General features: G+C 38.8%; 1 protein-coding gene and 1 long non-coding RNA gene across 5 annotated transcripts in view; both read right to left on the bottom strand.

Annotated features, from left to right (window-relative positions):
- Nucleotides 1-1,328: 1,328 nt before the first annotated feature.
- LOC139941196 (uncharacterized) lies at nucleotides 1,329-13,271 on the bottom strand. The gene is made up of 4 exons (XR_011786563.1): nucleotides 13,205-13,271; nucleotides 10,150-10,244; nucleotides 9,166-9,238; nucleotides 1,329-1,458 (listed from the first exon to the last, which is right to left on the bottom strand). It is a non-coding gene; the product is annotated as an uncharacterized lncRNA (long non-coding RNA).
- A 2,754-nt stretch (nucleotides 13,272-16,025) lies between these two features.
- The window catches only part of LOC139940596 (uncharacterized), a 50,235-nt gene continuing 43,117 nt past the window's right edge, over nucleotides 16,026-23,143 (bottom strand). For all 4 annotated transcript variants that reach the window (XM_071936930.1, XM_071936931.1, XM_071936928.1 and 1 more), the window contains exons 18-19: nucleotides 21,212-21,333; nucleotides 16,026-19,864 (exon numbers count right to left, since the gene is read on the bottom strand). In XM_071936930.1, coding sequence (XP_071793031.1) covers nucleotides 19,688-19,864; nucleotides 21,212-21,333 — 299 coding nt within the window. In that variant the 3' untranslated portion in view covers nucleotides 16,026-19,687. The remainder of the gene's footprint in view (nucleotides 19,865-21,211; nucleotides 21,334-23,143) is intronic.

The following is a 23,143-nucleotide window of genomic DNA, read 5'->3' as shown; positions in this document are numbered from 1 at the left end:
TACTGTATGTGGGAAGGGTAAAACCATTGACTTTCCTCACAACAGCGCCCTCAAGAGTCCCTTGATCCAAGTCACCAAAAAGAAACAGCTGACCAGGGAGTTTGATGAACGGCCTTATAGGCATGAGTCTTGGAAGCTCAGGCACTGGCTAAGAACGAAAGAAAGATGTAGTCATGTAAACGAGGGGCTCAGCGTTTTGAGTACAGCGTTTTGTACTCCTGTCACTCTATATACGGTTCAGGGAGACGCTACAGCAGAACAAGCTCACCCATACACAGGTATGTATTCCCCTGTTACATCTGTACTCATGTCTGATTGGTGCCTTTTCAATTTGTTTCTTTTATTTTACTAACGGTTTGTTATAACGATAATTCAAAGTAGTATTACCTGAACATCCCTTGTCGCTAGACACATCTGAACAGAACTCAAACAATTGAAGAGGCTTTCCATCTTCTCATTCTACTATGTACTTTTCAGGTCATGTCTCTTGTAGACCTGCAAACAAAACACCAACATTTCAGAATTTAAGAAATTACTCAAACAGATTTCAACATTGATAGAAATATCTTTTGATATTCAGATTGGCTTTAATACCTAGCTCATTGTGCACTACGTGTGAAATCAAAGACTGTGAGATGACATGCACTGTTACCTACACTTCTTCTCTACATCCAAGACTACAAATGGGCACATAATGCATGAGGTTTTGGTATTGAAGTTCCCCTTGCACAAAACATGGAGGCAGCTTGCATTGCGGCTTCAAGTAGTCAACAATGGAAAGCAAAAAGGACTGAAATCAGTGCTGCTAAAAAATTTAAGCCTAGCATGCCAGATGCTGAAACATCAAGGCGCTTCTGGTTCTTAATGTTTTTAAATGATAACCCAGTAATTGTATACAGTTAAACACATCATGCAACCCAAAAGAATGAGAGGGGGGCCGATAGTTGTTTGATGCATCTTTTGGCAGTGTGCTCTACGTTGTCTCCAACACTGAATGGATCAATCACAGGATTAGTTAAAATATCCATTATAGGATGTTTCAAACTCAAAGTTCCAGGGGTTCCAAGATCAGGAATTAGGTATTCTGGGAAATAAATGCACAGTGAACATATACACCACTGGGAACGACTTCTTCCATGAAGGCAAAATGCTTTTTCCATAATGCTGATTAATTTCATGCATACCTAAAGACATCAATGAATGGCCAAAAGTGTGCAGAAGGCAGACGCACGAAGATGGCTACAATGTGCCACCACTAGGTCATTTTAATGAAAACTGTTCCAACTTAATTAAATTTAGAAGAAATAAAACTTGACTGTACCTTGCCATGTCTTGTGCGATGATGGAAAGGGTTTCACTACAGAAAAGCTTCTTGGCATCAGAAGGCACTTGAACAGCCCTGCACATCTTTTCGCAAATCTTCTCGCACATCTTTGATTGTCTTACTGTCAATGATTCCTGCAAGTAAAATAAAGCAATGGGGCTTGAACAAAGAAAAATATACTGAAGCGGGCCGCTCCAGTAAACTTTTCCTTGTTCAACCCCAAGTTATTTAAGATCTACCAAGTCAGTTTCCCTTCAGGTTTCTTACTTGATAGGTAAAAGAGTACATGATGAAAACTCTTTGTTGCAATTTTGGGAATCAATGTGATACCATGAATATATCATTGATTGTGCAGTATCGTGCGCCTTCTTAGGCAAGACAAAAAGAAGAAGGCTACCGTAACTAATATTGACATGGAATTTTACCCACAAAATGGTACATTAGGTAATCAGTGGCATCGTGGCATTGATGCAATAGCAGAAAACAAACAAAATTATCATGAGAGTCGAATGAGACTTATTGCATTTAAGGAACTTGCAAGTTATGCTATACAGAGTGCTCCTGTCTGAAGCGTCATATTGATGAGTAAACGTAAAATAAAAACAATTTCCGCAAAGTGAGCATTTTATGAAGTTTTGGTTGGTAGTCGATGTCATGCAGAGTGTTTTTCACAATATTATCTCGACCCAGATGGCATATTGATCTCAAACTTCTACAGATAGTCATTGGTATATAAATACATTGCCAGAAATGGTTTTGTTAGCAAAACCAAGTTCTGTAATGATCCTTTAAGTTGCTGGAGTTTATTCACAAAGCCAACTACTGAAACAAACAATCTTGAAGCAGAATTAAAACAGCTTAACCAAATAAAGCTTATAAAGATTCTAGGGTAGCCTGAAGGCACTGGACACTGTTGCTTAAGCATAAAACTTTACTTAACATAAACCAAGGAGAGCTGTTGATAGTATCAAACATGGTGAGAATAGGTTACCTCCGATGTATTTTTCAAATATTCAAAGACTTCAGGCCATGAGAATTTTTTGGGGAAAACACACAAATGTGTGCAAACAAGGTTTTTTTTCATAATTCCCTTTGCTTTGCTGACCAATTTTTACAGATTTGCTATAAATGCATGTGTCAGAATACAACTAGTGAGAACACAATTACCAAAGGTGTCCAGTGCCTTTAAACATTGAAAACCCAGTGAAACCTAAACCAAGTATTTAAAAAAACGTATTTAATTAAAATAAATGCAACTAAAACTAGAAATACAATTTTTGTTTTTTTCTACAAAAAAAGTGTTGAACAATGAAGATTAATTAATACAATGTGCTGTTATTTTATTGTTTAACTTGTATCACAATTTTTAACAATTCCTATTTCTTCACAAATGCAATATATTTGTTTGACATTGGCATCAGGTTTTATTTTGCACCTGTTTAAAGCCCTTTAAACATTCCGCTCATTAATTTGGCATCTTGTACATTACAGATTTGACAATCCCAGGGAAATGAATAAAAACATGTGCCATAATGCAATTTTTTGAAGGAATTGTGAAGTTCAAAGGAACGTTACAGAATTGGGAAGAAAAACAAATCGTGAAGATCACAGATTTACATAAAACGATCTAATGATGATGACGGTAGAAAACATACCTTAAAACATCTGAAATGTCAAATTTGATGAGTAAAAAATAATCTAGTTTCGCGTTTGGAGTCATCGCTCAGTGAATTTGTAATCGTTTTTGTCACTACTTTCTTGTGACTCAGATGGCCGATCGATCTCAAACTTCTACAAGTTTGTCAGTTTATGTTTATGGTAGTTACATAAAGTGCTGACACTGACAACAACTTTTTAGCGAGCAAAACCAATTCTGTAATGTTCCTTTAATTTTTCACAAAAATAAGTCACGATAACAGCCCAGTTCTAAAATATAAGCAAGGTCTATAAAATAGGTCACTAACATACTAATTTTCGTGGGAATATACTATGAACATAGCTTTTAGGTTGTAGCCAGTTTTTGTGTGTTTTGCCGCTAGAGGGCGCAACATTCACTAGCTTGGAGTGACAAACATGTCTGTGTGGCACACGGGCTTGATAAAGGTCAACCGGGACGCGCACTTTAATAATAATAATAATAATAATAATAATAGTGGCAATTTATAATGCGCCATGTCTGTCTAAAAGACACTCCTGGCGCAGGAGAGATGCCGAAGCCAGATAGCGAAGAATATAGTCAAGCACACAAATAAGTTTTCAAATGGGTTTTGAAGCTGGAATATGTAGTGAGTTGTCGGAGTTTAGGGGGGAGTTCGTTCCATAGTGATGGGCCAGAGTGTGAGAAAGAGCGGGCTCCCCATGAATGGCGTGTTCGTGTAATGACTAAAAGTAAAGATCAAACAGACGTTATGTCAACACAAAAAATATATTCAATTGTTCGTGGTTTTTGAATTCGGGTTAGAATAAAACCTTATTTACCCAACTGATTCACCAAGCCAATGAGGCGTTGTAGCAATGTACCGTTAGTGGGAACCGGGAACTGATCAAATGCTGCTGTTTTGCATGTGTCTGCGCGAAAGCCAGATGTATTGGACAGTGGTCTAGGTATTACGCTTTTCAATGATTATCAGATTAAATGTATTTCAGTGCTGTTGGCATGCTCTAACTTGACTGTCCAGGATCGTAACAATGTTTGCTGGAAAATTTAGTTGCTTGCTGTTTGCTAAGCAATGACCAAACTTGGTCCTTGATGATGAACATACCTTCTCAGATTTGCTTAATGTTGATTATGGTGTGGTTTCGCATGCTAAATATTGAAAAACAACTATTACCTGCAAAGGGATTGGTTCGTCAATATAATTGCGAGTCCATGCTACAATTCATGACCTTTTTAGTGTATCCATGATCTAACCTACGTACCCTAGCCCAACCTAACCCTAGCCCAACCTAACCCTAGCCCAACCTAACCCTAGCCCAACCTAACCCTAGCCCAACCTAACCCTAGCCCAACCTAACCCTAGCCCAACCTAACCCTAGCCCAACCTAACCCTAGCCCAACCTAACCCTAGCCCAACCTAACCCTAGCCCAAACCCTAACCCTCCCATACCCTACCCTAACCCTCACCCCACCCTAGCACTAAACCTAGCCTTACCCCTTAAACCATGACCTTGACAAACACTGTCACTTTAACCAGGTGTCAGAACAAAGATTTTTAACCAAAAGGACACTTTAAAGTCGATTGGATGGACTCAGCAGTGGTAAGCAGATAGTGAGTTATTTATGCAAAGTCTGAAGCCAAAAATGCCTCGCTGACTACTGAGGATGAAAGGTTGGAGCCTGCGTGTAAAAGTGTTACCTTTTTTTTTAGCGCGCGCAAATATCCAACAGGCGCCCCACAGTTTACTTTGAGTACTGTGCCGAACGCATTTGAAGTTTTGACGAGCGGCAATTTTAGTTCTAAACAGTTCTAGCAAAAGTCCCTACCAAGGGTGCAAAGGTCGAAAGTCTTAATATTACAACGCATGGGAAGCACAAGTTGCTGTTTTTTGTGTGTGCACAGACCCTAATAGTAATGTACAATGGAGCTCATGCGCAATGTACAGACAGTAATGACGATCTCCACTTTTTTCTACACTTGATTCTAAAAATAAAGTATTTAGAATCTCTTTTCCCTGTTGTCCTGTTTTGACTTGTCTCTCTGTAATGAAATTGCGACATACTACTCGTTTAGCTTGAGTAAACTTACAAATCTACATTTTTTTATTGAAAAAAAACAAATTCATTGAATTAAGTCTTAATTAAGTCTTATAGAACAGATTCTGAAGTGTAGATCATTGCTACAAAATACCTGCCTTTGGCTCAAATCTACAATTGCACTTCCACTTTCCTTTAAAAAAGTATTTGCACAATTACCCTCTTCTCAGAACTAAAAGTCACTATTGGCAATTTCATTTTGTTATATTAAAAGGCCACTAAAAGGTCATGAAAGGCAGTGGACACTATTGATAATTACTCAAAATAATTATTCTCATAAAACCTCACTTGGTAACGAGTCATGGGGAGACATTGATAGTATAAAACATTGTGAGAAACAGCTCCCTTCAGATGAAGTGAAATAGTTTTTGCTTAGAAGTAGTTTTACATGATCTTGATTTCGAGACCTCAGATTTAGTGTATGAGGTCTCGAAATCAAGTCTTTGAAAGCAGATAACTTTGAGTGACTAGGGTGTTTTTTCTTTCTTATCTCACAACTTCGACGACCGTGTCAAGCTAACATTATTACAGATTTGTTTTTTATGCATATGTTGAGATACACCAAGGGAGTACACTGGTCTTTGACAATTACCAATAGTGTCCAGTGTCTTTAAAGCAATTGGACACTTTCTAAACAGAACAAAAATTTAAAGTTCACAGATTTACAAATAACTTACAAGGTTTACACAAGTTAATGGTGAAAGAGTCCCTTTGAAATATTATTCCATGAAATGCTTTTTGTGAAATTATGAAAATAATTATCAATCCTTGAGATCGAGAATAATGGATTTATTTAAAACCCATGTCATAGAACTCAGAAACGTGCGGAAACAAGGGTGGGTTTACCTGTTATTTTCTCCCGACTCCAATGAGCAATTGAGCCTAAATTTTCACAGTTTTTTTATTTTATATATGTGAGTTGTGATACCTGAAGTGCGAGCATTTGGACAATGCTGTTCACCGATGCTGTGCGATTGCTTTAAATGAAGAATGCATACAAATTGAAAAAAAAACTGAATAAATAAAAATAAACAAAGAATTTTTACATTTGTTACCTTTTGCCAAACGAAAAATTTAAAGACATATTCTTGATAAATAAACCCCATATACCAGGAGCTCCCAAGAAATTGTATGAGACCGATACAATTTGCAACAAAGCCTGTACACAACTTGAGGCTCTGTTTGTTTCCTCATCGAAATTGCACTGAACTGGTATTCATCGTAATTTCTGTCCATATCAATCATGCCTTTTCCCATTTGCTATTGTAAAAACAAGAATGTCAGATTGACTGACGTGAATGTCTTTTTTGATAGTGACTAAATTGTTGCTTGAATTGGTGTTGAAGAATAAGCGATGGCCGCAGTGGGGTTTATTGGTAAACGTCTGAAAGTGCAGGTCGACAGAACTTCAATTACCTTGAGGTCATAGTCAGAGGTGGACATGATCACAGTCAACCCCTACCTTTACCTAAGCCCTTAAGCAACCTATCAACCTATCAAGTCTGTAATGCAGATCCTTAAATCCATCAAGAAGGCCAGACTACAGTACCGAGAAACCACAAACAAAATCCAGACTTTGCAATCCTCAAGAAGTCCCTACCAAAAAACAACCACAGCCAACACAATGTCACCATCTGAGCTCTAACCTCATGAACCAAATCCAACCACATCACGTCAGCCGACAAGAGTAACACCACTTTGGTCATATCCTCCTTTGACTATGATCACAAGGTGACTGAGATTCTGTTGACCAAGAAAACCCCATGGTAATTAACTTAATTTTCATAAAACATAGCCTGTAAACAACCATCGACACAAATTTAATGGCGTTATCTCTTATGAACTTTTCAGGGCAGCAAGTTAGAACACCCACTAAATTCAATGGTTCGGCCTTATTTTTTTTACTATTTGAAAGTGATTGTTTTCACAAATTATTTCATATAAGATACCAGTCAAGCATTTTGGTAAAAATGAGTCTTCGGTACTTTTTTGGAAATTGTCCGAGTACAGTTGCATGGCGAAAATGTGATGGTAATTAGTTCCATACATTTTGAGCAGCAGCAGAAAACCAATACTGAACCAGCTTAAAGACATTGCTATGTTCGGCCAAGAGGTTCTCTGACAAAGAGCGTAGAGACCCGCTACAAATGTCGACTTACGGGATGTCCTGTAGGAGGTTTTTTTGCCTTTTTTGTTCTTCAAAGTTTAACCCATTTGGCCGTCTACATACTAAAAATGTATGCCACATCCCTGTGCTACAGTCACACACACGTTTCCCTGAGTTTCATGACAATTTTGACCATTATGCTTTGGCTGTGAAATCACATCCAAAGCAGTCTAAACTTTCCAGAGGAAGAGGTAAGTGCGTCCACAGCACATGGGTTTGAACTGTTTTGATGTAAATTTTTTACGTTTGGACAGAGAAAATTGTGAAATGAAACAGTTTGTTGTTGACTTTTGTATGTTAGAAAGGTACATGTCAACAAGATATGTAAATTTTACAGCTTAAGAAACACTCTTTCCAGCCATAATTACTTTTGTAAACTTTGTCTTGTGGTCAGTACTTTGTTATTATTCAGGAAACAACCTGTTGATTTTTCAGTTGTTCAAGTACATGTACCTAAATTTGTTATTTTTCATGGAACTACATATAATTGTAAAGTTTCTTAACACAATATCTATTTTTATTTGTGAGGCCAGCTTTTTTTAGTTACTTGGATAACGGATTTCCATGCCACAAAAACTGAGCGTGCAGCAGGGAAAGCATAGACCTACATGTAAATATTTTTGTTAACAAAATATAGCCCCAATAGTACCCTCTTTTTTGTCTAAGGAGGGGAAATTATTTTCCCAATAAAACCTACATTTTTATGCCAAAACTTTCCCCCGATGTCAGTTACAGTAGCTCTTTTGTGGGAAGTACTTACCACTACAAATGTGCCCACTCGTTTTGGTGAAATTTTAAAAACTTTTTGCTCAAATAATTATCGTGCGTACAATACTAGCCGTGAGTTGTCAGAGCGCCAAGTTGTTCGAGGTTGGGTTGTCTTACCTATCGAGTTGTCAGTCTGTCTAGTTGTCCGAGAAACGAGTCGTCTGACCTATCGCGATTTCAGACTGAAGTTGTTCGATGGAAGAATTTTGTGGACTCGCGGTAATGCGTATCGGTAAAAAATCACAAACCGACGCGAACATCATCGACGATGTTAATCGATGGAGACTAGCTTTGAATTTGTTCTTAAAATTACACCAAAACAACCTTGCACATTTTCGAGTTAATGAGCTCTCCACAAAAGCATGTGTTGTTTTATCCCCCCCCCCCCCCCCCCCCCCCGGTACACATACATCTATGTACATGTACTGTACATGTGTTGAATTCCTTTTAAAATAATCGCTGCACACCGTATCGGTGGAACTTGTAACAGCTATTAGTGTGGAAAAATTTAGCCTACACTGTTTTCAATCAACTCAGAAAATTTTCCAATTTACTCAACAAAATAAGAAATTTTGGGTTTAAACCTAATTTAAGAGTGGGAGCAGAATACAGAAATTCTGATGTTGGTGCTTTTTTATCTTTATTTTTTTCATTTATTATACACAAGTTTTTGAGGGTAGGGATTTAAACCCCCAAAAATCGGAAGCTTAATTTTTATGAGTGGCGAGTCCAGAAATCCAAGTAATTAAAAAAAAAAAAAGGGAGTGGTACTAATCTAGTCTAGACAAAACAAGTTATCTAACAACGGAATGACAGGTAGCCTCATTAATGTTTGGCGTATCTTGGCAAGTTGTGCAACATGATCTTCCATTGACATCCTGGCATCAAATAGAACTCCCTTATTACCTACAGATTTGGCAGGTGAAATAGTTGTGTCTTCATAGGCACGTTCTTCAGGGGTTCTGACGTGCATACAGTCGCTCTCTTCACCAACATACACACAAAAGAAGATTCCATCATCTCCAAACAACGCCTCTCATGATATCTTTGATATTATGTTTTCTGTGCCGATTGCATTGTCCATTTAACAACATCATATAAATTATGCATAAACAATAAAACGACCCATTCTCATTGATACCATGCACTGACCTGAGTCTAATCTTCTTCTTGCAAGCTTGAGTGCAGAACCGACCTTGACACAACTAATGATGATCAACCATATCTGCAAATAAAGTTTTTGAACATAGATTTAACAGTACTGGATTTTTAACAAATTTCTGTGATGAGCAAGGATAACAGCCACCAGAATAGATTTACAACAGTATGAGCTGATGCCCCATATAAATGTGCTCTTTCATGTAGTAGGGTAGCATTTGTTTTTCCACAAAAACTTGTTGCTGACAGGAGTGTTGCTTTTGTTCTTTAAAGATCAAACCCCTCCGTTTTTCATTAAAAGATTTTTGTTTTCAAAATTTGGTTTGGTAATAACACAAACTGTGCCATTGTTCTCTCATACCCCTACTTGTATTTAAGCTAGCTCTTTCTACATTTACACATACAAAACGCAGAGGGTCCCAATAAAATGCTATCTATAGTTTGTATACGGCTGCTCATATATTTGGAGTAAAAAAAGTGGTTTTTCAAAAAAGCAGGAAAAAACTCAATTAAGGGCCAAGATAAATCTGTGTGGATCATTCTTTAGTACTGTTAAAACTTTTTGTACATTGACCAATGGTCATTGTGAACCAGTGTTGTCTGCAGATACCATCGATTACCAAGCAGAAGGCAACCATTACTGAAATGCAAGGATTCTTAAAGACAGTGAGACTTATCAATTTGTGCAATTGTATTTCCTGGACGAGAGGGTAACGCTCAGTGAGAGTACAAAGAACAGTGTAGTCATGTAAACGTGAGGGGCCAAACATTTTGAGTACAGTGTTTTGTATTCGCTGTCACTCTATAAGCATATGATACGATTCATGGAGACAATACAGCAGAACAAGTTAACCATACTTAGGTATGTATTCTCCTGTTGCATCTGTACTCATGTCCGTCTAAACTGATGCCTTTTCATAATTTTGTCTTAATATTTCACAAATGGTTAGTTGTCATGATAATTCAAAGCAGTTTTACCTGAACATCCCTTGTGGCCAGACAACATCTGAGCAGAACTCAAACACTAAGAGCTCATTCTATTATGAGCTTTTCAGGTCACGTCTCTCGTACACCTGCAAAGAAAACACCAACATTTCAGAATTGAAAAATTACTCAAACAGATTTCCACATTGATAGAAATATTTTGAAATTCAGATTGGCAACCTCATTATGCGCTACATGTGAAATCAAAGACTGTGAGTATTGAAATGCACTGTAAAATACACTTCATCTCTACATCCAGAATTTCAAATGGGCACATAATGCATGAGGTTTTGGTGTTGACGTTCCCCTTGCACAAAACATGGAGGCAACTTGCACTGCGGCTGCCAGTAGTCAACAATGGAAAGCAAAAAGGACTGAAATCAATGCTGCTAAAAAATGTAACCCTTGCAGACACCAATGCTGAAAACATCTAAGCGCTTATAAAGTGTGTCTATGCGTCGGCCGTAAGGCCGACAGCCTTGTAAGGTCTGTGTTGAGCCCACTGACCTCATTACTATAATAAGCGAAGAGTTTCCACGGTCAACTAACCACCTTGACATTCAGCGAGCATGATAGGGTCCAAACGTCGAGATATGGGAAGTGCGTGATTGGACGTCAAAATGAATAATTCATTTGCTTCACACCATGTGTTGTTTCATAGGTCTGACGAAAGATATACATGTTCATGAGCTGCATACTAGCATATCTGAGAGCCCCCCCCCCCATTTTTTTCCAATAGTGGAATTTTTTTTCATGAAATCCATTATACCTGGAAGTTACACACCCGACAAGGGTGTCGGCCTGACGGCCTCCACATGCGGTTAGTGGTACGAGTGCGAATGCCTTGTGTGCACAGTAGTCGTACAATGTGACAGTGTGTATACGGTGGGTCGTGCAGTACGTGTGATTACACGCATCACGCACAGTATATACGGGTGGGTTTACAGCGGCGTCTTTTCGGAGCGAATAATGCGACTGCCTTGAGCAAGGCTAAAGTTGAGGTACCATACACGATTGGATGACACTGCAACTTCCTCTTTGCAGTTTAAGCGTAAGCAAAATGGACCTGCTCCATTCTGCGTGTGGGGGTCTTTAATTTGAAATATTATTCTAAAGGGGCGGACATGCATGCATCATTCACTTCATTGTTACTATCATTTTTTGATTAAAAAGTTATAAATCAAATTTAGAAGCTGGGGTGTTGTACTTTTATTTCCGTACAACCTATCCCTGTGAAGCAATGGCTCGCTCCATCATGCAGTGTGTGTGTGCCGTGTGTGTCAACGTGCTGGAAAACCAATAATTTAGCAGTTTGTAACAAAAGAAAAACACAAAATTATAAACCTATCAAAACTACAGTTGGCCACCACCTCATTACAGTGTCTACCTAGACCTACATGTATCTTCAAGTTCCTTTAATATCAGGAAAATCACTATTTAATTGCTGATAAATCCCAGGATGATATTTTGATCGAGTGTGGCGAGTGTTTCTTGGCATTGAGAAAGCACTGTCTCAATCACTCGTAAACTTGCACTGGCACACACTGGGTTTCTGCCCTCCCGTGCTACTAATTACTATAGCAATTGTGCATTACAATATTGCGAAAAAGTCGCGCTGCATACCTATGGGAAGCGACTTAGTAAAGTTGAATAGTGACAGTCAATGTGAAACTCGGCAGGTACAAACTATGGGAAAGTGAACAATCAGAAGAGTAATAGTAATGAAGAGTAATACTAATTTGATACACCCACCCAGGGCCCAGGTCGGAATTCATCAACAAACAATTAGGCCTATATAACTGAGGAAATATTAGTCCTATAACTCAAAAGAATGTTTGGAATATAAATGGATTTAGAATGTTCAATTAGGGTCGTAATTACTCACTAACTACTCTTAAGTCGATCGTGGCTCGTTGGGGACTACTGCTGAAATACCGGTAACATGTACAATATTGTTCATGTACATACATACATGTATATGTTGGGCGCGATCGGTCAATCTGCGCGATCAACCGATCGCGCTGCGCTATTGAACGATCAAATTAAGATCAATTGGTCGCGCAGCAATCGGTCGATCGCGCAACAATCGGTCGATCGCGCAACAATCGGTCGATCGCGCAATGACATCTTTGCGCGATTGATCGATTGCGCTACGAGTATTTTTTCCCGTTATCAGCGGATCGCGCAGGAAAGGCTTTGCGCGATCGACCGATCGTGCAGGAAAAGTTTTGCGCGATCTACCGATCGTGCAGGAATGGGTTTGCGCGATCGACCGATCGTGCAGGAATGGTTTCGCGCGTTCGACCGATCGTGCAGGTAAACTATTCCTTAGGGCGATTTCTCAAAGCAATACAATTCATAGCAGGACAAATTTTCAGTATCACCATAGTGATTTATATAGTGAAGTCACACTACGATTGATTTGCAGTTACAATCAATGTTACATCTTTGTGAATTCGGCCCCTGAACATCAGCCGATCGCGCCAAACAATTCCTGCACAATCGGCCGATCGAGCAAAACCATTCCTGCACAATCGGCCGATCACTCATAACCATTCCTGCACAATCGGCCGATCGCGCAAAATCATTCCTGCACAATCGGCCGATCGCGCCGAGCCATTCCCGCACGATCGGTTGATCGCGCATGTTCGTTGCCGAATGTTGCGCGATCGACCGATTGTTGCGCGATCGACCGATTGATGCGCGATCGACCGATTGTTGCGCGATCGACCGATTGCTGCGCGACCAATAGATATTTCAATAGCGCAGCGCGATCGGTCGATAGCGCAGCGCGATCGGTTGATCGCGCAGATTGACCGATCGCGCCCAACATATATAATTATGTAAACCACAACGCGAGAGGGCACCGTGGGAACACTCGCTTGACTACATGATTGTACTAACGTCATAGTCTGGCACGTCAATGTGTCATGACCGTAGTTTGGAGGCAGCTTAAAAAGTACATGTATCATGAAAACAGTTCAAGGAACTGCCATATGGATTTACGGAAGTATATTTTGACAGGGATAATAAAAAAACAAAGATATACCTTTTCTCGGTGGAATTTAGAACTGCGTCATGTGGACGGTTTTCCTTGCAGCTGACACTTGCGGTTTACATCCCGACTAAGGTTTTCAGCCCAACTGCCGTTACACCAAGTCGTGTAACCATCTTGCGCACACGAAGTAAATACAGGAATGGAGACTGAGGTCCGACTATCATGTTTCCCGCCGAAGCTTGGCCCTGTCCGAATTGGCGACTTTGGCTACAGCTGCGGCTAAATCAGTGCGTGAGTCAATGTTGAGATAGCAGACGCGCGCGCCCTAGCTGTAGGTAGCCGAAGTCGCCAACTCGGACACGGCCCTTCACTTTTGTTCAACGTTTGGCCCAATTGGATCGCCAAATTTTGTACTTGCTCCTCGCCTGATATGTCAGTGATATTATTTGCCCTAAAAAGTATCAAAACGAGGGATTAAAACTGGCCCTTTTGTTTTGTGTTTTGCAATTGTTTTGTTCCAAATGGATATACATGCTTTTTAAGGTGAATTATGGTGGTTGTTGGTGAATTTCTGCCACCCCCCCCCCTAATTATGACCTACTAAATTTATTTATTCAATTGAATTCAATTCAATGAACATTTATTTTCATGTCGACAATAACAATTTAAGCATACACTAGAAAAAAATAATGAATGACGGATGCAATGACAATAATAACTACAAAATTTAACTAGTCAACATGCAGGGAAAAAGTTCAAGCATAAAAATGCTTTTGTATATAATTTTCCCTGAAACAGACAAGGACTTGGACGACAAGGACAAAAAAACAAAATCAACCGAAAAACAGAACAAAGAAACAAAACAAAAACAATGACACAGACCAGACTAAGCTGCTGGATGGGATTTGTTTTGTTTTTCGCCAATGAAAACTCTGGACTGTTCTGCCCATAGCCTTTTATCTAAATGTTGAAGTTCATCCTAAAACAGGCCTACTTTGGTCCACATTTACCCGAAACACAATACTGGGCCCGTTGATTTTTTTTATTTTAATCTCAGTTTTCTACTTATGCCATCCCACGCATTTGGGCCAAAAGTAGATCGTACAAAATGTTTGGACCTCGTTGTCGCATGCAATTATGTCCATTACATGCAATTATGTCCGCTGGACGGTTTTGCATATGCAATCGTGTCTTTCGGACGCTGCTACATAATAAAATTGTGTGAGCCCGGACATATTTGCATATGCAGAGTTGTGTCAGCCCCCGTGCCAAACCGTCTTTACAGTAAATTAAACGCCCTCGTAAAAGAAGGCCACTAGCAGCTGTAATAATGATCTAACTTTGAAATATTCTTTTGTTGCAATTCCCTTTCTTACCTAAAAGTAGCCTTGCTCAAGGCAGTCGAATTATTCACTCCGAAAAAAGACCGCCGCTGTATAAAAACCCACCCGTATTCACTGTGCGTAAAACCCACCCGTATTCACTGTGCGTAACATCGCACGACACGATGCCCCTGTACACTATCCGCATGCGGAGGCCGTCATGCCGACAGCCTTGTAGGGTCTGTGTTGAAGCCACTGACCTCATTACTATAATAAGCGAAGAGTTCCCACGGTCAGCTCATTACCATAATGCCCGCGAAAGATGAGACATGTCTACATCATCACACACCACCACCACGGACGCTCAGCGAGCATGATAGGCGTGTGTGATTGGACGTCAAAATGAATAATTCATTTGCCTCACATCCTGTGTTGTCTGATAGGTCTGACGAACGATATACATATTCATGAGCTGCATACTAGCATATCCTAGAGCCCCCCCAATTTCGTCCACTATTGGAATTTTTTCAATACAACACATTAAAACGGGAAGATACAGACCCGACAAGGCTGTCGGCCTAACGGCCTCCGCATGCGGTTAGTGGTGTACGAGTGCGATGACTTGTGTGAACAGTATTCGTGCGATATGACAATGTGTATATCGGGTGGGTCATTCGGTGTGATCGCACACACCATGCACAGGGTATCTGGCGGGTGGGTTTACAGCTGCGTCTTTTCGGAGCGAATAATGCGACTGCCTTGAGCAAGGCTATCGTGCGATGTGACAGTGTGTATACGGGTGGGTCATTCGGTGTGATCGCACACACCATGCACAGGGTATACGGCGGGTGGGTTTACAGCTGCGTCTTTTCGGAGCGAATAATGCGACTGCCTTGAGCAAGGCTAACCTAAAAGTGGTCTAATTTTAATCTTTTCATTTTTTTGGGGGGCCTCTTTTTGGGCAGCTAATGCAAGTGAGTGAGAGGTGGCAGTTTGGCTGGGTACAATTAAAGTCTAAATATAGAAGTAGATTTATTTCTCTTGTAATAAAACGGGTTTATATGGATTTTCACTGTGACTGTGGCCCTGAGCTGGGTTGGCATGGATTTTCACTGGGAGGGGTTGGGAGGGTTTGAATGGTCTGCTCATTCTGTTGAAGGTTCCTCGAAATTTAGCTACAATGGATAAGCTTTGCTGCACATTCCTTTTGATGGTACAACAGACACGCAAAGCCAACAGGTCACTAAAATTGCATAAGAAAAGTATGTGGCTTATTTAACTAAAAAGCTACATGAGAAACATCAGCCCAAACTCGAACACATGCCAGTGGTTCTAGAACAAACCAGTAGAATGTATAAGTCTTCTATTGAGCAAAGTCAAACTTGTCCTTCCTTCAGCTGACATTAGGATGCGATCAAGCAAAATATCCACTCAGATACCATGAACATTATCTCGTTGTGTGCTTCAATGCTGTTAAGACCCAATGTCGATACCACTTTAAAAGTTGTGACAGAAGAAACACCAATAGATGTGAGATAATGAAACTGAGAGAAGTTTAAAGTTGAGTTGTTTATTTGCACATGCATCCACACATTTTCTTTCAATGCCAATTTAAAACCCTGTTTTACGCTGTTTATGAGGAAGGAAGTTGTCAATATAAAATAACGTATTTCAACTTTGAAATTTAACAAAAATAAAAACCACATTTTTGCTGAAAATGTCATTGTTGGCCTCCTTTTGCCTTGTTTATCCATAATAGACCTTTTCACAATGCCCATTGCGCAAGCGCTAACTGTTGAATGAGGTGCATGCTGGTCTAGCTTAATCGCTCTAGACCAGCAAGCGCTTCATGCTCTGCCTCATGCGCACGTACCGAGTATTTGCGATGAGGTCTATGGTATTTACGACAAACAACTCATTTAGCTCGATTGCGTCACACATTTTGTCAAAACTGAACCAATCTATTTCAAAGATTGGTGAAATTCGTCTGGCGTGGATCCAAAAGATTGGATAGACGGTGCTTATCCGTGCCCTAGTTAGCCATGGTTAGCCCACCTCTGCCTCAGAAAATAAAATCAAAAAGGTTGTTGGTTCGAATCCGGCTATAGTAAATGTTTCTTTGTTCAACCCAAAATTGTTCAACCCCTCCCATTACACAATAAGTCACCATCCCTCACTCAAGCAATGACTTCTATATATAGGTCACAGAGTACACTTAGTATTGCATTTCAATACTACACACAAAGCATTATGGATTTTACTTTACAACATAACTTGTACATTTCTTCTTATATACACAATATTTGTAAACACTCTTAACAGGAATCTGAAAATCTTGTAAACAAAATTATGTGAATTTTGGGCACATGATTCAACAATAATAATGTTTAAAAATTTCAATATTTGATTTACTCGATCACATAATTATGTGCAAATCAAAAGAAAATTAAATATACAGGAACTTGGCAGCTGATAATAATTACAATTGAACAAAAAAAAAACATTTAAAAAACTGAGATTTCCACAAACTGTTCAGTTCACATTACAGGAAATCTCCATTACAGAAAGAGACAGGAATAATACATCCTTTTTATCTTTACCAACTCACACCTGTCATCTCAATGTAATTCTGTTTTCAAACTGGACCCTAATCATTTAATTGGATATTGCACAAGCCAGTAGTACTGCTGACTGACCAAGAGAGATTTTCTGCTCAGTGAGTTTAATGACCCAAGTAAAGACAATTTACTCACACATACATTCACTGAAAAGGATGTATAGTTTCAAATGTTTTGTTGCCAAACTCTGAATTTCTAAAGTTGTCCTGTAATGACCCTCATCAGTGTCTTTTGTACAGACTGTCTTTTGCATGTCAATAAAGACTAACATTACAAACATAGCTATACCGCGTAACTGAACATCATGGTATTTAAACAAAAAACATTAACAACACTGCAGATTCTATATAAAAATAAGTGCCAAAAGTCCATCACAATCATTCAACATTCCTTCTCCAATATACAAATTAACACACACATGATAAATGTTCTGCTCACATTACAGTTCAGTTCACATTACAGGAAATCTCCATTACAGAAAGAGACAGGAATAATACATCCTTTTTATCTTTACCAACTCACACCTGTCATCTCAATGTAATTCTGTTTTCAAACTGGACCCTAATCATTTAATTGGATATTGCACAAGCCAGTAGTACTGCTGACTGACCAAGAGAGATTTTCTGCTCAACCAGTGAGTTTAATGACCCAAGTAAAGACAATTTACCCACACATACATTCACTGATAAGGATGTATAGTTTCAAATATTTTGTTGCCAAACTCTGAATTTCTAAAGTTGTCCTGTAATGACCCTCATCAGTGTCTTTTGTACAGACTGTCTTTTGCATGTCAATAAAGACTAACATTACAAACATAGCTATACCGCGTAACTGAACATCATGGTATTTAAACAAAAAACATTAACAACACTGCAGATTCTATATAAAAATAAGTGCCAAAAGTCCATCACAAATACTCAACATTCCTTCTCCAATATACAAATTAACACACACATGATAAATGTTCTGCTCACATTACAGTTCAGTTCACATTACAGGAAATCTCCATAACAGAAAGAGACAGGAATAATACATCCTTTTTATCTTTACCAACTCACACCTGTCATCTCAATGTAATTCTGTTTTCAAACTGGACCCTAATCATTTAATTGGATATTGCACAAGCCAGTAGTACTGCTGACTGACCAAGAGAGATTTTCTGCTCAACCAGTGAGTTTAATGACCCAAGTAAAGACAATTTACTCACACATACATTCACTGAAAAGGATGTATAGTTTCAAATATTTTGTTGCCAAACTCTGAATTTCTAAAGTTGTCTTGTAATGACCCCCATCAGTGTCTTTTGTACAGACTGTCTTTTGCATGTCAATAAAGACTAACATTACAAACATAGCTATACCGCGTAACTGAACATCATGGTATTTAAACAAAAAACATTAACAACACTGCAGATTCTATATAAAAATAAGTGCCAAAAGTCCATCACAATCATTCAACATTCCTTCTCCAATATACAAATTAACACACACATGATAAATGTTCTGCCGTCAATTTCACAAAACTCTTCCTAACTTAGGATTAATCTGAGGACTTAGGGCGAGTCCCAACCCTGCACTGTAGCATGCAGACCTTAAGATTAATCCTAAGTTAGGACGAGTTACTCGTCTTAACTCGAGATAAGTCGAGTCCTAACTCTTTGTGAAATCGACGGCTGTCCCTTATTAATAACACTATCTTTAAAAATCTAACAATACTCAATGCATCAATATGAATTCCTACAACTAAGATATTTCAGCTGGATTGCTGTTGGATATAATCAGTTACTGTGTGGAGAGAAAATATGACCGTCTTCCCTATAAATGATTTTGTCCAATCCTCCCTCATTATTACTTACCCCTTCAGATATTCCCCAGCCACCCTTGTGATTGTTAAGCAACCCAAAACCTGATTTGGGCAACAACTCCTTGAATGGATGCTATCGATTAAATTTAACCCTCTCGTTTGGAAACTGTTTTGACCTAAGCCATCACTGGTGACCTTGACTTATTTGACCCCTCAAGCGTGAATCACTCATTATCAAGCAACATCAAGCATTTTTGTTTTGAATCAAACTCTATTATCATCATGATTATTTCATTTCAGAGCAAATACATGTGAACAAAATTCTTGCTTATCTAATGATAATCCCCGGAAAAAATGAAAAGTTTTCAGCATGTTAAACATTGTCTTACCAACCGAAGTCAGATCTTGCCTTTTTTTTTAGGTATTCAGATAGAGTTTTCTCAAATATGACTCCATTAATTTCAGAGGGAAATATTTCATACAAACAAATGGTTCCAGTATGAACTTTATATTGAGTATACATGTACTCATTATCAGACTAAAAGGTCTTTTTTTAATCCTTCTTCACAATCATGTATAATACCTTTTAAGTATTCGCGAGGTCAGGTCGCTTGACCTTTGCAGCAAAATTTACACCTCCTGAAATCTCTCCTCAGTTTCTGACAGTGATAAAGCAATATCCCTGATTCAATCAGCATGAACAGTCAATCATCAGCAGCAGTCACATTTATACAGACATCTTAATCACACGCTTGCATAAATCACTTATTGGCTGACAACTATTACAGAGATTATGTCTTAACATCGCTGGCACGTCTATCAACAAACGTCTTCAGTCGTGTCATCTGGGCGGCCACAGCTTGCTGGAGCGCTGTAATGATGCGTGCCACTGCAGCGCCAATTGCCGCGGGAGAACCGTTCTTATCGGCCAGCTGGTTCCAATCATCTCGTAATACGCCCGGGGGACACTGAGAGGAAAGAAATGAAGGGGAAAATAATATCAACCAGAGAAATCTGAAATAATACAAAATAATTTTAACACCTCCAATTCAAAACAAACTTGTCTTTTCATCAGTGTGAGAAAATAATTTTTTTTTCATATGAAATTATAGTTCCGGGAGAAAATGAACAATGAAAGGGGATGGCAGTTCCAGTCCTTTTTTGACTTACCTGAAGATTTCCTTTCTCAAGGTTTAAGACCAATTTGAATTGTGTCCTTAAATAACAGAGCTTAGCACATAAAACTATGTAACACTGCATTTATCTCTTTAGAAAGATTAGACAAGCACTGAGTAAAAACAGTGTTAATCACACATCGGTGCAAGGGGGGAAAACAAACATGCTTTCTTCCTAATTTTACTAATCAGTTCAAATGTCTATGCTGTATTAAAAAAACAAAATTGATTGATGAAGTGATCAATAATAATTCGACTGTGGAAACATAGACAGGATATTCTCCAGGACTTTAGCCTCATCTTTTAAAGACACTGAACACTATTGGTAATTTGCAAAGACCAGTCTTCTGACTTGGTGTATCTCAACATATATGCACAAATTATCAAACCTATGAAAATTTGAGCTCAATTGGGGGTTGAAGTTGCGAGGTAATAATGATAGAACAAAACACCCTTGTCACACGAAGTGCACTTTCAGATGCTTGATTTCGAGACCTCAAATTCTAAACTTGAGGTCTCGAAATTAAATTCATGGAAAATTACTTCTTTCTCAAAAACTACATCACTTCAGAGGGAACCGTTTCACTCAATGTTTTATACTATCAATCTCTCCCCATTACTCGTTACCAAGTCAGGTTTTATGCTGATTATTATTTTGAGTAATTACCAATAGTGTCCACTGCCTTTAAGGATTGAATTAAGGCCCAGTGACCTGGGGTATTTAATGTTGGAAGCACTTTGAGATGCCCTTCGAGTAAGAAAGGCACTATATAAAAACTGCATATAATTAGTATTATTACCATATAATTGTTATTATTAGTGTCCACTGCCTTTAAAGAAGAATCAGGGAATGTTGTAGGGTGTCATGGCTGAGTGGTTTAGAGCATCAAATTTAAGTTCTGATGGCCGAGTCATCACGGTGTGGGTTCGAATCCCAGTCATGGCACCTGTGTCCTTCAGCAAGACACTTAACTATAATTGCTTCTCATCACCCAGGGGTACATAGGTACCTGTGAGGGCAGAGATGGTTCTTGTGATTGATTTAACTTTATGCACTACCTATCACTGCGTGACGGACCTGAGCGTTATATAGGAAGCACTATTCTTCTTATGATTATTATTAACTTTGTATAGTCTTACCTCAAAGATCTTCTGTGGGACATTGAACTTTCCTCCTGCTGCGCCTTCAGTGCATTTGATTGGAATGACTGTATGATCGCTCCATGTGAACTGCTCAGCTTCATGTGCAGCACCAGGACCACCTAGTATATGGATACCATTTAAATGCAAAGCATGAGCATGGTACCAAAACAAGGGGGGAGGGCGTCTTTTTTTTTTTTTAAGGGATGATTTGGTTCATTTCAAGTTTTTACAAGGTAACAAACCTAGTGATTCATTTGCTTGTACACAGCATTCTGCAGGCAGAATTTATTTTGTTTTTGGAAGTGACAAAGTTGCAATGTTGAAAACATACAGTGGTGCATAATGAAAAATTCATCTTATTTTTTTTAAAACTAGAAACGTGACTTTCTAAAAACATTTATGTTAGGGCTGCAGGTTAATTGGTCATCTTGTGACTGGTTTTTAGCTTTTGCTTAGCAGCAAACTGTTTAAGTACTTTTCCATGACTTAAAGCCAGTGGACACTATTGGTAATTGTCAAAGACCAGTCTTCTCACTTGCTGTATCTCAACATATGCATAAAATAACAAACCTGGGAAAATTTGAGCTCAACCGGTCATCGAAGTTGCGAGAAAATAATGAAAGAAAAAACACCCTTGTCACACGAAGTTGTGTGCTTTCAGATGCTTGAATTCGGGACCTCAAATTCTAAACTTGAGGTCTCGAAATCAAATTTGTGGAAAATTACTTCTTTCTCGAAAACTACTCCACTTCAAAGGGAGCCGTTTCTCACAACGTTTTATACTACCAACCTCTCCCCATTACTCGTTACCAAGTAAGGTTTTATGCCAATAATTATTTTGAGTAATTCCCATTAGTGTCCACTGCCTTTAAGCCACTATAAGATACTGAACAATAGTCTTACCTATAGCCCAAATTCATGAAACTGTGAAGTACACACAATTGATTGGTATGGACAAAACTTGCTTAGCAAAAATAGGATACCATCCAACATGTCATGTATTGTACATTACTTGTGAATGGTACCCGGCTCAGCAAGTTTTTTTTGCAGAAATGAAATAGAGCCCTGGTTGTGTTCCGCATGTAACTATCCCTCCCCCAACCGTTGTCTGCTGCCCTCTTTAGTCATGTACTCCGTCATCATATTTCTATCCCCTCCCAACTCACACAGCATACAGTTCAAAATGCAAATGTTCAAAAATACACAAAAAAGTACTTAGAAGTCTCCCAGCTTTTTACAGTAGAAGGAAAATCATTCATGACTGACTCTTGAAATTATTGCTTCCATCTAACTATTCCCCTTGCAAGTTAAAACACCTCTACACTAATGTAATTTCCAATGTGAAACTTTAGACTATCTGCCAATCACCAAACGAGGGTGCTCTTCACCAGGTAATGTCAACAACTTACATGTAGGAATAGGAGAAGCATGAGTGACGGTCACTGACAGCAAATACCTTGTGTTTTGCGTGTTTTTGATTTTGTATTTTAGAGTTAGCCAAACTTTTTTTTGTTTTTCATAACACATTGCCAGCATAAACCAAACTGTTCTGGAACAGGACCTACTGGACCCCGAGTTCCACAAGGATAACAAGTAGTGTGCATGAGTTTTCGGGAGTGTTTCTTCTAGGGTAATTAGCAAAAAATTCCAAAATGCTGACCTACCAAAAATTGAGAAGAAATCTGAAGTTTAGTTGTATGACAAGGTATTTGATTTAATTTTCAAGAGGCTGGGAGACTATTAAATATTTGTTGAGCATTTTTAAATTTTTACCATTTACCATTGTTTGCTATAGGAGTTGTGAACCCTTACCTGGTAGGTCTGCTGCCCTCTAGTGGCAGAGCTTTCAAAAAGTCTCCCATTGTCTGAGCATCAATCTTGACAAATGTCCCTACACCTCTCAGCAAATAGGACCCAATGCTTAGGTCC

This window comes from Asterias amurensis, chromosome 8 (genome assembly GCF_032118995.1).
Source record: "Asterias amurensis chromosome 8, ASM3211899v1".
NCBI lineage: Eukaryota > Metazoa > Echinodermata > Asteroidea > Forcipulatida > Asteriidae > Asterias > Asterias amurensis.
This window is presented reverse-complemented; position numbering and strand designations above follow the sequence as displayed.